Source organism: Microcaecilia unicolor, chromosome 5 (assembly GCF_901765095.1).
Source record: "Microcaecilia unicolor chromosome 5, aMicUni1.1, whole genome shotgun sequence".
Classification (NCBI taxonomy): Eukaryota; Metazoa; Chordata; class Amphibia; order Gymnophiona; family Siphonopidae; genus Microcaecilia; species Microcaecilia unicolor.
The window spans coordinates 230,425,267-230,438,919 of NC_044035.1; the positions used below are offsets into that span (position 1 = coordinate 230,425,267).

The 13,653-nt window shown below is 44.1% G+C and overlaps 2 protein-coding genes across 6 annotated transcripts in view; one reads left to right on the forward strand and one right to left on the reverse strand.

The window, feature by feature from the left end:
- LOC115470577 (golgin-45-like) overlaps positions 1–771 on the reverse strand; it is an 83,984-nt gene extending 83,213 nt beyond the window's left edge. The window contains exon 1 of one of the 4 annotated variants that reach the window (XM_030203848.1): positions 593–771. The gene's annotated coding sequence lies outside the window, so the exon portion shown is untranslated. The other 3 variants (XM_030203845.1, XM_030203847.1, XM_030203846.1) reach the window with 3 other exon arrangements.
- Positions 772–957: 186 nt separating this feature from the next.
- NME7 (NME/NM23 family member 7) overlaps positions 958–13,653 on the forward strand; it is a 525,560-nt gene continuing 512,864 nt past the window's right edge. For both annotated transcript variants that reach the window (XM_030203850.1, XM_030203849.1), the window contains exon 1: positions 958–1,027. In XM_030203850.1, the coding sequence (XP_030059710.1) occupies positions 1,025–1,027 (3 nt within the window). In that variant the 5' untranslated portion in view covers positions 958–1,024. The remainder of the gene's footprint in view (positions 1,028–13,653) is intronic.

A 13,653-nucleotide genomic window follows, 5' to 3' on the forward strand; every position in this document is an offset into this window, starting at 1 on the left:
TTCCGACTGACAAAAAACTGGATATAGTAGTAAAAGAGACAAACACCTGTATAGCTTTGATTATAGAGGTGTAGATTCCAAGCCATTACTTTGTGAATCATGTGCAGAGAAGTCAAGTACCAAGAAATTCAGTTCAAAACAAAGAAAATGTGGCAGAAAGATACAGAAGTATTTCTCATCGTTTTGGGTGTCACAGGCTTGATTAAAAAGAACTTCCAAACGCAGCTGGATAAGTTTCATATACACGTTACATCTTATGAAATCCAGATGGAAGCTCTCTTTGGCACAATGCAAGTACTATAGCGAGCGTTAGCAATAAATTTGACTAAGAGTATACACCACATACCCTGTTTTAGGAGTGAGGTTCATGCCTGGTACGCGCAAATGTAACTCATATGGAAACAATGCCCCCAAGACAAACACCTAGGAGACTTTCCCAGAACAAAAAATGTACCGAGTTAACACAACGGTTTCCGAGTACATACTCACAAATTAGATGCTCTCCATAAAGTCTTTCTTCTAATTCCATCCGGATAATACAACACTGAGTTTCTTACCAAACTACTTTCGCTCTTCTACTCCCACAACTTACGCTATCGCTGTATTTCCAGGTCAAAAACAGGCTTTTTACCATGTATTCAAGACAGTTTTTTACTTCCGGAGCGAGAAGACAACCCTCTAGGCCGCCTACTCCGCTTCAAACACGGTTAGTCTATGATGCTATAATATCCGGGATGTGCGTGTCATGCCTAGATTGAAACTCAAAACGCTAGAGTACAGGGCTACCTCCTTGAGCGAATCACTGTGTTCATTACTCATTCATTAAACCTCCTTCGTCAAACCAAGGTAACCGCCTACGGCGGTGACGCGAACAAGGGGCGGAGACGTGGCAGACGTTGCTAGGAAACGAGGCGGCGGGTTAACGGCGCGCGAGGTTTGTTGCTGTTCAGGCTGGCCTGGCACTGGCAGCAGTGGTAACAGAAGACTAAGAATTGGCGTGGAGGGTGGGTCTTCTCTGATCAATATGGTAAGTGCTTGCTGTAGCGTAGGTTCCCCCCCCCCCCACCTCCGGACGGCCCCGAAATTTGTTGGGAGTTAGGGCTACTAAGAACTCCCAAACCTCAATGTTTTTAATCGGTTCGGTTCTGGGATTGTCAAACTGTGCATGCAGGGTTCTTTCATTTTTGGGAGGCGTGGGGTGTTGATAAATCACTGGTCTGCTGTATTGAAAATGTGACACTTGTTTGTTGATGCGTGTCAATGAGACATTGGGTTTACCCAGAGCTTTCTAGTTCCACGAGGAAGATTGTAGGCCAGTCCTGTATTTCTGACATCATCCTGGGCTTTTTGTGGGATCGTCTATGCTTATTTCAGTAGGTAGAATCAGGATATACAAATACCATATTGCTTTGGGATCTATGCTTAAAACCAGGATTGTCCAAATACAGTGGCGTAGCCAGACTGCCAATTTTGGATGGGCCTGAACCAAAGTGGGTAGGCACAAAATTTTCTCTCTACCCCCCTCCCCCAGCAAAGTTTGGTCACGCTAATCAGATGCATTTGTCACACAGGGTAAAGTGCTGCTTTTCAGTGCATCAGATTTCAGAAAATTTATTTAATAGCCTAACACTCTTTTCAGTGAGCTTTCAGAGGCCAAAACCTCCTGCCTCAGGTCAGTATACTGCTGTTACGGTATCCTCGCCTGACCTAAGGAAGGAAGTATTGGTCTCTGAAACTTCATTAACACAGGTACCATATTACTTTATCCTAAATTAAAAATAAAATTATTTTCTTTACCTTTCTTGTATGGCCACTTACTTTTTCTCATTGTGTCGCTCCCAGTCTCTAGATTCTGCTTTCCTTCGTTTTCACTTAACTCTTCTGCCACGGTTTCCTGGCCATTTCTCTCTCCTTTTTCTTTGCTTTCTTCAATATTTTTCTGCCTCTCTCTCTCTCCTGATTTAATTCATTCTTACTATCCATTCTTTCATTTCCTTCATCTACTTATGGCTTTTCATCTTTTTCTCACCCTTGTTCTCCCCATGCCCCTTCCTCTTATTCTCCAGTCTTTCACTACTCTCCTTTTCCATCCAGCAGCTCGCTTCTTTCTCTCCCCATCGTTCCAGTCTCCCCTCTCTCAACCCATCCTTCCAGTAGTCTCCCCTCTTTCTTTCTGCATCCTTCCGTCCAGTGTCACCTCATTCTCCCTACCCTTCCATCCAGCGTCTTCCCTCTTTCTCTCCCCATCCTTCCATCCATCTACCCTCTCTCCTGATCCTTCCATCTAATGTCTCTCTCTCCCTCTTTCTAACCAGTGTCTCTGTATCACTCTACCCTTTTCTGTTCAGTGTCCCTTCTCTCTCCACATCCTTCCAGTCTCTCCCCTTTCTGCATCCTTCCAGTCTCTCCCCTTTCTCTCCCCATCCTTCCATCCAGTCTCTCTCCCCATCCATCCGTTTTCCCTCTTTCTCTCCCCATCCTTCCATCTGTTTTCCCTCTTTCTCTGCCATCCATCCATCTGTTTTCTATCTTTTCTCCCCATCCTTCCATCTATTCCCTCTTTCTCCCCATCCTTCCATGTTTTCCCTCTTTCTCTGCCATCCTTCCATGTTTTCCCTCATTCTCTGCCATCCTTCCATCTATTTTCCCTCTTTTCTCCCCATCCTTCCATGTTTTCCTTCTTTCTCCCCATCCTTCCATGTTTTCCCTCTTTCTCTGCCATCCTTCCATCTGTTTTCTCTCTTTTTCTCCCCATTCTTCCATGTTTTCCCTCTTTTCTTCGACGAGGCCCGCCCTGCATGCCAGCGCCAGCCAGCCCCAGCTCCCATTGCCGGCCACTGCTGCTTTTCCTGTTGACGTAGGAGACGGGAGGAGCTAGCGAGCCAGCAGCCAATGCCTCAAGGTTGCCTAGACAGTGCCTGCCGGTGCCGCGCTTTTTTTTTTTTTAAACATTTTTCGTCCTTAGCGCCGTTAGCGCTTCTTCTTTTTGTAGCGCCGGCCCTGCTGCTCAACAGGAAAAGCAGCAGTGGCCGGCAATGGGTGCTGGGGCTGGCGCTGGGCGGGCCTGGGCTGAAATTGAATCGGCCTGGGCCCAGCCAGGCCCACCCGTAGCTACGCCCCTGGTCCAAAAAGTCTCCCTCTTGCAACTAAACTTGGCAGCTCTGGGTTATCTGTTGCAGATTTTTTGTTTTTTTACAGTATTTATTTGTTACATTTTGACTGATTTCCTTTTATTTAATTTACTGCTGCTGGTAGAAAACACACATAGTGGTTTAGATTCAATGCAAAAATAAAACTAGTAGGGCTGTTATGTGTGGCTGTTGTGCCAAAATTGTGCTCTGTCCAGTGAATTTCCTTTGAGAGCTCATGAAAGTGGCTGGGATGGGAGCATGACAGGAGTACTTGGGAGCTTGTTACACAGGGCGCATTTGTGGCTTGCGAGGCTCCTGAAAACCGGTAAACAGCAAAAAAACACAAACATCTCTTCATAACAGCGTATAAAAACGTGCTTTCAATACTTCATGAAATGTACTATTTACCAATTTGGCAGCCGCCCTCTGGAGTCGGTCCAGAGGGTGACTACCAAATTGGTAAACTGTCTCTGTCATAAAACATATAGGCACAGGTTTATGGAACTCAACATGAATACAGTGGGAGAGAGGGTGATATGATAGAGACGTTTAAATATCTCAGTGGTGTTAATGTACAGGAGGACGTGATCCTTTTTCAAATGAAGGAAAACTATGGAATAAGAGGGCATAGGATGAAGTTAAGAGGAAATAGGCGTAGGAGGAATCTGAGAAAATACTATTTCACGGAAAGGGTGGTGGATGCGTGGATTCGCCTCCTGGTGGAAGTCGAGACGAGGACTGTGTCGGAATTTAAGAAAGTGTGGGACAGGCACGAGGGATCCCTTGGTTACTGAGGAAGGGCAGACAGACTGAATGGGCCATTTGGCCCTTATCTGCCATCATCATTATTCTATGTTTCTTTTTTTAATTCTTTATTTAAAGTTTCATATTAAATTACAAGCATTACATCTTGCTAAAGAAAATCAGAGCATATATGGAAAAAAACACATAAAATTTTGTCTCTCTTAGCATTAAGAGAGAACTACAAGAAATACATAACTCTTTCTTAGACCACCTAATCAAACTTGGTAGGGGCGTTAAGTAACGTTTGGTGGTAATAAAAAAAAAAAAAAGAATATCTTAACATAGAAGGCCTGGATTGATTTTCCACATTAATTAAATCCAGATTTCTTAATACTCAGAAACTATCTGATAACTTTTTTCATTTCTAAGAATTCTTTCAGTTGCTCAAGTTCAAAGAAAACATATTTTTGTCTAAGTAATTTACTAAACATTTACAAGGGTAAGAAAGAGTAAATCTAGCACCTAACAATCGTGTCTCTTCTCTCAAAGTCAAGAAAGCTTTTCGTCTATCCTGTGTGGTTTTCACCACATCAGGATATATCCAAATTCTATCTCCAAGAAAAACCTTAGTAGAATTAAAAAAAAAGATTTTCAGGATTGAGTTTAAATCTTGTTCAAAAACCATCGAAACAAGAAGTGTTCTTCTTTCAAAGACTTCCAAATTAGATTTTTCAAGAAGATCAGTTAAATTTTGCAAGTCCTTAACTTCCTTCATTTTCTCCCCACGTTTTGACTCAGGTAAATAGTATATTTTACTAACTGGGGGAATCAATTCTGGGGAGTATTGAAGAATTTCAACCAGATATTTTTTAAACATAGCCATCGGATTCAATTCTATAGATTTTGGAAAGTTCAAAAAACGTAAGTTCAAACGCCTATTGTGGTTTTCAAACTGTTCGATCTTACGATGTATCATAAGCTTGTCTTTTATAAGCAAATCAGTTTTAACTTTTAGATTACAGATATCATGCTGAACAGCAGTATTTGTTTTTTCCGATTCCTTTTTGAAGCTCTCAAATGTAGAAGTTAATAAGTCTAATTTACTCACAATTGGAGCAACTGTTACGGTCAAAGTTTGTATCGCTTCCCAGATAGAGGCTAAAGTTACCGCCTCTGGAGCTTTCCGCACAACGTTGTCAATTTCTTCCTGCAATTCAGTTTGGGCTCCGGCTGCAGGATTTCCTATTGCGCCATCTTCGGACGTCTCCAGGAGATCTAGCCCGCTTCTGAAACTCGCTGGGCAGGGCGGGGGATTAAGATCCGGCGATGATAGAGTTGTATCGATTCCATGTGAGAAAGGCGTTCCACCCTTGTCTCCCACCGCAGGAATTTGCCTCAAGCCAGTCTGTCGTGGTGTACTGGTGGCGAATCTGTCAAGCGTCAACTGAAACAGAGCGGTCTCCGAGCTTGCTGCCGGTATGCTCTTAACCGCTCCCTTCCTCTTGGTGTGCAGCATATTAGCTGTCAACAATTTTTTTTTTTTCGTAAGAAGGAAAAGTTATTTCACCAGGGAAGGGTTCAGGAGCTTGCAGAGCGTCCTCCAGTCAATCCGCCATCTTGGCACGCCCCCACCAACTTTCTGATTCTATGTTTCTATGTAAATTTTATTTGCTTATTGCTTCCTTTTGGAAAAGATGAAAATGAAAGAGAAATTAGGATGTGGCCTTTCATCAGTTTGTGTCAAGTAATGTGATAGTCACCTTCTGATGCTAGTTGAATTTCATGTGGTTTATGTGTAGTTTACCTCTATGCCTAAGATTTGAAAAGTTAGTTCACTGCTGTACTGAGATAGAGTGTTCAGTTTCTATCTTTTTTTTTGGGGGGGGGGGGGGGGATTCTTTAAAAATTTCTATCACTTTTTTGTTTCTACCATCCTCTCTGTTAAAAAGTTTCCTGATATTGCTTTAGTCAGTCTTCTTGTAGCTTCATGTCTTGATCCCTACAACCTGGGCCTAGTTTATAATGCTTGATGGTCTAGGGCAGGAGTTGGAGCAGTCGCAATTCCCAATTACACATGCCCATTCCAGCTCAGCTCTCAAAATGCGCATCAGAACTGAGTCATCACTCCTGCCCTGACTACATCACTAGACCACAAGGAAATATAAGGTAGGGCGGAGGGGGAGACACACTACTCTTTATATATTTTTTTTATTTGCACTGCGATTGCAAGTAATGTAGTTATCTTGCACAATAGTTTATATGGTAAATGGAATTCTCCAAATAAATGCTTTTGATATAAAATTTTAGCAGGAGTTTAAGTCTGTAAATTTGGTATGATAAACTCCTTAGGAATTAGCTTCTTTGGAGTTATGATGTCAGTAGGCACTCATGATGCAAAGTCAGCCACTATAAAAGCACTATGGTTTTTAGTTTCAGTTTTCATTAGTTGTGGTCCATATAAAGGATCATAGATTTGATATACTGCGTTTCTGTTGTTCAACCAAAGTAGTTTGCATTTATTATATTCAGGCTATTTTGCTTGGAGGTAAAATACTGTCTTTCATTATTTAAATTATTATACTGTCCCCCTGGTATTCAGCCGGCGGTGGTCAGGGTTTCTTTTAAATGTTGATTGTTGCTGGCTAATTTATCTCCTGATATTCAAAATCCAAAATCCCAGGAATAACATGTATAGAATGTTTGTACGTTTGGGAAGCTTGCCAGGTGCCCTTGGCCTGGATTGGCCGCTGTCGTGGACAAGATGCTGGGATCGATGGACCCTTGGTCTTTTCCCAGTATGGCATTACTTATGTACTTATGTAATGCTGGGCCTTGTGCGGTCACCAGCACTGAATATCTAGGAATAAATTTGGATGGGGCAGGCTGCTAGAGCTTATGCGGGCTTGGCCGATATTCTGCCAGGCCCACATAAGAAAGTTACATGGGCCCCCCGGCTGAATATCGGGCCGGGACTTGCATAAAAAAGCAAATTGCCCCCCACCAGGCAGTAGCCCCCATCTCACCCATCCCCCACTTCCCGGTCAGGATAGGACTCCTCCCCCAAGCCTACCTGAGCTCCCTAGTGGTCCAGTGGGGTGTCGGGAGCGGTCGGGAGCAGGAACAAACTCCCCTTTCTCTTACCCCTAGTGTCAGCTTCTTCAAAAAGGCTTCCATGACCTCTCCCGGCAGCCTTGCCGAGGTCGTGGCAGCCATTTTGAAGAAGCTGCCACTAGGGGCAGGACCAAGGGGGATTTGATCCTGCTCCCAACACCCTGCTGGACCACCGGGGAGGTCAGGTTGGCCCGGGGGGTCCTATCCTGAATGGAGGTGAGGGTGGGATGTGGTTGCTGCCGGGGGGGGGGGGGGAGTGTTGGTGTTGGCATTGTTGGGAGAGACCGCACGGGGCCGAACATCGGCAGGATGGGGACAAAACTTTATTTTCTTATTTTTTATGCGGGTCCTGGTTCCAAATTCATCCACTTATGCGGGCCTCAGCTGAATATTGCCGGATCCCGCATAAGCCCTGGTTCCTCCTCAGCACCGACCCTTGACCGGCCCATATTTTTTGGGGCTGGTCAGAGGCGATATTCAGTAGTACTCTGAATATGGGCAGTTGGGTGGCGACAGGTGATTTAAGCAGGCAGAAGAGGCTTTTGCCTGCTTAAATTGCTTTGAATATTGACCCCTGTAGGTTTAGCAGAGGGGTGTAGACCACAAACTCTGACAATCCCCAGTAGCCCTCTCTGGTTCACATTCACCCCAACAAACTTGAGGTTTCGATTTCAGCCTTGGCTGAAACCAAGCGGTGAGTTTAAGTTGCAATTTCGGCGACAGTTTCAGTTTTGGACGGCCAGTAGTTCATGTCTTGTCTATTAATATCCTTCAAATGTTTTTTGTCATATCTCCCCTGCCCCTTCTCTCCTTTAGGGTGTGTACGTACTTGGAGTATTGTGTTCGGTTTTAGAGGCTTAAAGCAGTTCAGCAAGAAGCGACAAACATGATAATGATCTTTTTGCCAAAAGACCTATGAGAAGAGACTTAGGGATCCGAATATGTATACCCTGGAAGAAAGGATGGATAGGGGTGATATGATACATATGTTAAAGTATTTGAAAGGTATTAATATACAAACAAACCTTTTCCATATAAGGGTATTCAGTAGCACTGGAGGACATTAATTGAGGTCACGGGGAGGGGGTTGACTGAACAGCAACAAATCCAGTAGTTGGGAATTAAGGCTAGTGTTGGGCAGACTTCGACAGTCTGTGTCTCGATTATGGCTAGATAGATCTGGAGTGGGCTTTGGCGGCAACTCCAGTAGTTGAAAATTAAGCCAATGCTGATCAGACTTCTACGGTCTATGTCCTGAAAATTGCATACATCAGTTGAGCAAAAAATCCCAGCAACATACAAATCTTAATTCGTTATACTTATATCTCAGTAGCAAACCCGTCAAAAGAACTTTTTCTTCTCAAAATATAGAAAAATATTTTTAGGACCCCCCCCCCCCCCCCCCCCCCCCCCCGAACAGCATTTCAAAATGCAGATCATTACTTCTCATCAATTGTCTTAAAGACGGATAAGGAAGTATGCTGTTCAACTAAATAGATCGCTTCCCTGAAGAAGCTAGTGAAACTTGGCCATGTCAGCAATGTGTTCATCTGTTTACAAGCTAAGTATCACGACCATTTGTCCATTCTCGATAATTAATTAAAGCGGAATGGTATTTTCTACAGGAAGATAAGAATAATGAAAACACTCGTAATAATGAAAATAATTTAAAAGAGGACTGCTGAGGATTTGAGGCAGTTGATGAGCAGTAATGATCTGCATTTTGAAATGCCATTTTCAGGGTCAAAAAAATTTCTATATTTTGAGAAGAAAAGTTTTTTTGACTGGTTTGCTAATGAGATATATGTATAATGAATTAAAATGTGTAAGTTGCTGGGACTTTTTGCTCTATTGATACTTGTTGTGTCCCTGCACGTGGATAAGAACAGTTGAGCCTTGTTAACTGAATATGGCAAGAACAGCTCAAGATTAAATATGCATATTTTGGGTAGACTGGATGGACCATGCAGGTCTTTATCTGCTGTCATTTACTATGAGTTTTTAATTAAAATTTGATGTACCTCCAAAGACAGCACAGCAGTTTACAGAACATAAAAAACAGTAAAACCAAATAAATGCAACAGACCAGCCAAACTATTTTCTGAGCATTCAATTTTCTTTATAATCTAAAATCTATGTCAACTAATCCCACTGCTATTAACAAATCATACGACAGTATAGACCCTAACTTCTGGGATAGCTTGTGTCAGCAAGTAATTTTAAATTATTTTTGAAAAATTAACAATGGGAAATCCATAAACAAAAGGATAAGTGTAAGGAATTCCTTAACATAGGTGCTAAATGGGAAAAGCAGAAGATAAAAGTCAAAACCTTCTTAATGTTTCATTGAGAACAAGTGTCCAAAAGAGATAATGTAAGTTTAGCAAATTTGAAGGATATGCATTTTATTTATTAACTGATTTTATAAACAGATTCACTCAAGGTACAGCTTAGCATGGTTAGCACAGTGGGCTGAGAACCAAGGGAACTGGGTTCAATTCCCCCTGTGGCTCCTTGTGATTCTGGAGTCTGGACCAGTCTCTTAACCAGCCATTGTCCTAGGTACAAAAAAAAATCATAGATTTGTGAGCCCACTAAGGACCGGGAAAGCACATTTACGTAATATTAAACCGCTTTGGTTGTACCACGAAATGCGGTGTATCAAATGCATTAGCCTTACCTCTTACTCTTGTATAAAACTTAAAATTTTGTTAACACAAATCGGGAGGTGTCCGGCCTTCTCCTAAGGCCGGCCAAATTGATATAATCGAAAGCCGATTTTGGCCGGCTTCATCTTCTTTCAGTCATAGGGCCGGCCAAAGTTCAAGGGGGCGTGTCGGCAGTGTACCGAAGGCGGGGCGGGGCGTGGTTAAGAGATGGCCATCCTCGGCCGATTATGGAAAAAGAAGGCCGGCCCTGACGAGCATTTGGCCGGCTTTACTTGGTCCCTTTTTGTTCACGACCAAGCCTTGAAAAGGTGCCCAAACTGACCAGATGACCACCGGAGGGAATCGGGAATCACCTCCCCTTACTCCCCCAGTGGTCATCAACCCCCTCCCACCCAAAAAAAAATTTAAAAACATTTTTTGCCAGCCTCTATGCCAGCCTCAAATGTCATACCCAGCTCCATCACAGCACTATGCAGGTCCCTGGAGCAGTTTTTAGTGGGTACTGCAATGCACTTCAGGCAGGCAGACCCAGGCCCATCCCCCCTACCTTTTACACTTGTGATAAATGGGAACCCTCCAAAACCCACGCGAAACCCACTGTACCCACATTTAGGTGCCCCCTGTTACCCTTTAAGGGCTATGGTAGTGGTGTACAGTTGTGGGGAGTGGGTTTTGGGGGGCTCAGCACACAAGGTAAGGGAGTTATGCACCTGGGAGCAATTTGTGAAGTCCACTGCAGTGCCCCCTAGGGTGCCTGGTGGTGTCCTGGCATGTCAGGGGGACCAGTGCACTACAAATGCTGGCTCCTCCCATGACCAAATGGCTTGGATTTGGCCGGTTTTGAGATGGCTGCCATTAGTTTCCATTATCGGCGAAAACCAATGTCGGCCATCTCTAAGGGCGGCCCAAATGTTGAGATTTGGCCGGCCCCGACCGTATTATCGAAACAAAAGATGGCTGGCCATCTTGTTTCGATAATACGGTAGGGTACGCTGCTTTAAGGGGCTCCTCATTAGAGATGGGCGCCCCCGTTCGATTATGCCCCTCCATGTAACCTAGTAGTTATAAACATAACTACAGTCAATGAGGTAAACTTGGAGATAGCAAATTGAATCATGTCATATCAGAAATATATATAAAGAGCACAGTAGACAACTCCATATAATCAAAATATGATAAATGATACGTCATAATAAATAGCATGGAAAACATTTTCATATAACATAGATATGATAGTCACAATGTTTGTATAATTTATTTATTGCATTTGTATCCCACATTTTCCCACCTCTTTACACATGACTTACCTGAATGGTCACACACAATAATAAAATCACAAAGGAATGGTGCTCATAATATCAATATAATATAATGAAACCTCTTAATAGAGAGCCAGAGGGGCAAGTACAGTTAAGACATATAGATGGACAAGCTAGGTAGGATTAAGTTATTGAAATAAAAACATGTGTAAATTGAAGGCAAATTATTTGTACAATTGATAAAGGTATGAGGAACTCGTCTTGGTTACAGGATGTGTGGCAAACTAGTCTGCTGGGCAGACTTATACGGTCTGTGCCCTGAAAAAGACAGGTACAAATTCAAGGTAAGGTACAAATTCAAGGTAAGGTATACACATATGAGTTTATTGGGGCAGACTGGATGGATCATGCAGGTCTTTTTCTGCCGTCATCTACTATGTTACTATGTAGATGCCGCAACTTATGTCGCATGTATTAAAGACTTGGGAGAAGAGCCGGTGGTTCACCTGCTTCCTGAAATAGAGGTAGTCTTGAGTTAAGTGTAGCTCCTCTGAGAGCATTAAAGAATCTGGGGGCTACTCCTCAGAAGGCTCACTGGGAAGCAGAATGGGACTACCTTTAGGTCCTGATGAAGACCTTTAATTTTGATTGCCTGCCAAGAAAATCAAAACTAGTGTGACTGAACAAGGCTGGCTAAAAACATTTAAAAGTTTATTCAATTTATACAGCTCAATAGTTCAATTAAACAGTGGAAATATTAAACACTATGAACATAACCATTTAAAGAACAAGCAGCATCTCCTATATTTTATTTTTATTTATTACATTTGTAGCCCACATTTTCCCACCTATTTGTAGGTTTAGTGTGGCTTACATAGTGCCGGAGTGGCGTTTGAGAACTCCGGCACTAAACAGCAATTAACCGTTCAGATAACTTATGATAACTATCACAACACTACATTACCAATTAAATAAGGATCAGTGATATTGTGCCCCAAGTCTCACCCATAGGCTGCAGTACAACTGGACTAGTGGCTGCTGGAGGTCCTTGGAAGATCTGTGGTGCTTGGCCTGGCCTACCTTTGCTGTCTGATTCCAAAGCTCTGCCTCTCCTGGTCTGTGGTCCTGCTGTTTCTGAGCCGCCAGACTCCCTTCTGCCTCAGTCTGTATTTATTTTCAATTGGAGGGGGACTCCCTTAATCTCTCCTGTTAATAGCTAGTCCAAACAAGCTTTTTTTTTTAACAAACCTACAGCTGAAAATCTAGATGTTGATTATATGGGAATATTTCCTTGTCATCAAGCAGATGAAGCCATTACGTATGGGTTGTGTCCATCAACCAGCAGGGGGAGATAGCACTCAACTTTTCTCAGTGCCTCATGGCCAGCTAGCTCCACTGCCTCTTCAGTATTCTCTATCTCCCCAAGGAGGGTGGCAGCAGCTTCTTCGAGCTCCATCAAAATCTGCCTGGGGGTGGCTCCTGGCTTGCCAGTTGTTAGCCGGGGTGTTAGAGGCTATAGCAGCTTCACTTTGAAGGCACATAGGTCAGCCCTTTCCTTGCCTTACCCATGCCCCCGTGGATGTGGACATATTAGCTTGCTTTTCCCTGTCCTTTCCCACTCAGTGGATGCAGGCACATTGGTTCGCCTTTCCCTGCCTTTCCCACTTATCTGAGCCTCCGGAGTGTTTTTATTTACCTCGTTTGCCTCTGCTTTCCTCACAGCGTTAAAAAATAAATAAATAATTAAAGTCGTGTCGCGCTTTAGCGCAGCGATCTTGGAAAAGAGGTTTTTTCCCTTGAGATTCTTCTGCAGGACCGGAGCTGTGATACTCGGTCCACTGAGGTAAGAGTGTTTTCTGACTCCTCCGGGGTGGGCCCGCGATCGGGACGTTTTTGGCGCGAACCGCCATTTTTTAATTTTACTGCCGTTTTTGGCATTGCGCTGTTCTAAATGTGGCAAGCGCAAATCAGCAGCGGGGCTCTGTAATTCGTGCTGTACAGACGGTACAGCTGGCCCGAGCATGGCGAGCGGTGATCTTTCGCGCTCTGAGCTGGCAGCGGACGACATTTTGGATTTTCCACATGACGCGGCCTCCGTTGCGATGGAGAGCCCTGAATCCGGGAGGGGGGGGGGGTCCTCTGAGTGAGGCTAATAATAGAACTGATAGCCCTGGGCAGGATCCGGGCGATCAGGGAGCGGTTTTCTCCCCTGAATTTGTTTTAATGCTGCATAGGGCATACATGTTTAAAAGAGCTCTTCCACAGGGATCTTCGGACCCTCTGCCTGCCCCCCCCCCCCACGGTGGATCGTGGCCTTTTGGAGTTGGCTTTGCCTGTTTCTTATCCTCCTGATAAACGCAGAAGGGCTAATTCCCCTTCTGAGTGTGGCGCACCCCCCTTCCCCCCCCCCCCCCCCCCCCCCGTGTTCAGGCTATGAGGATTCTGAGGGGTTTGGCAGAACTTCTTGGGCTGAGGAGCCAGAGTCTGGTGCAGAATTGCCACAGGAGCTTGATGATCCGTCTGCGGTGAGGATTTTCCACCGCGAGGAGCTACCAGCGCTTATTTCAGATGCCTTACAAGCCCTCTCGATTGAAGATCCTGGGAGTGGCACAGCTTCCTTGGTTAATCCAAGGATGGCTAGTACCAGAAAGCCTGCTCGAGCCTTTCCTTTGCATGACTCCATCCAAGAGCTTATTTCGGCTCAATGGGCTGACCCCGAGGGACCTTTGAAGGTTGCCA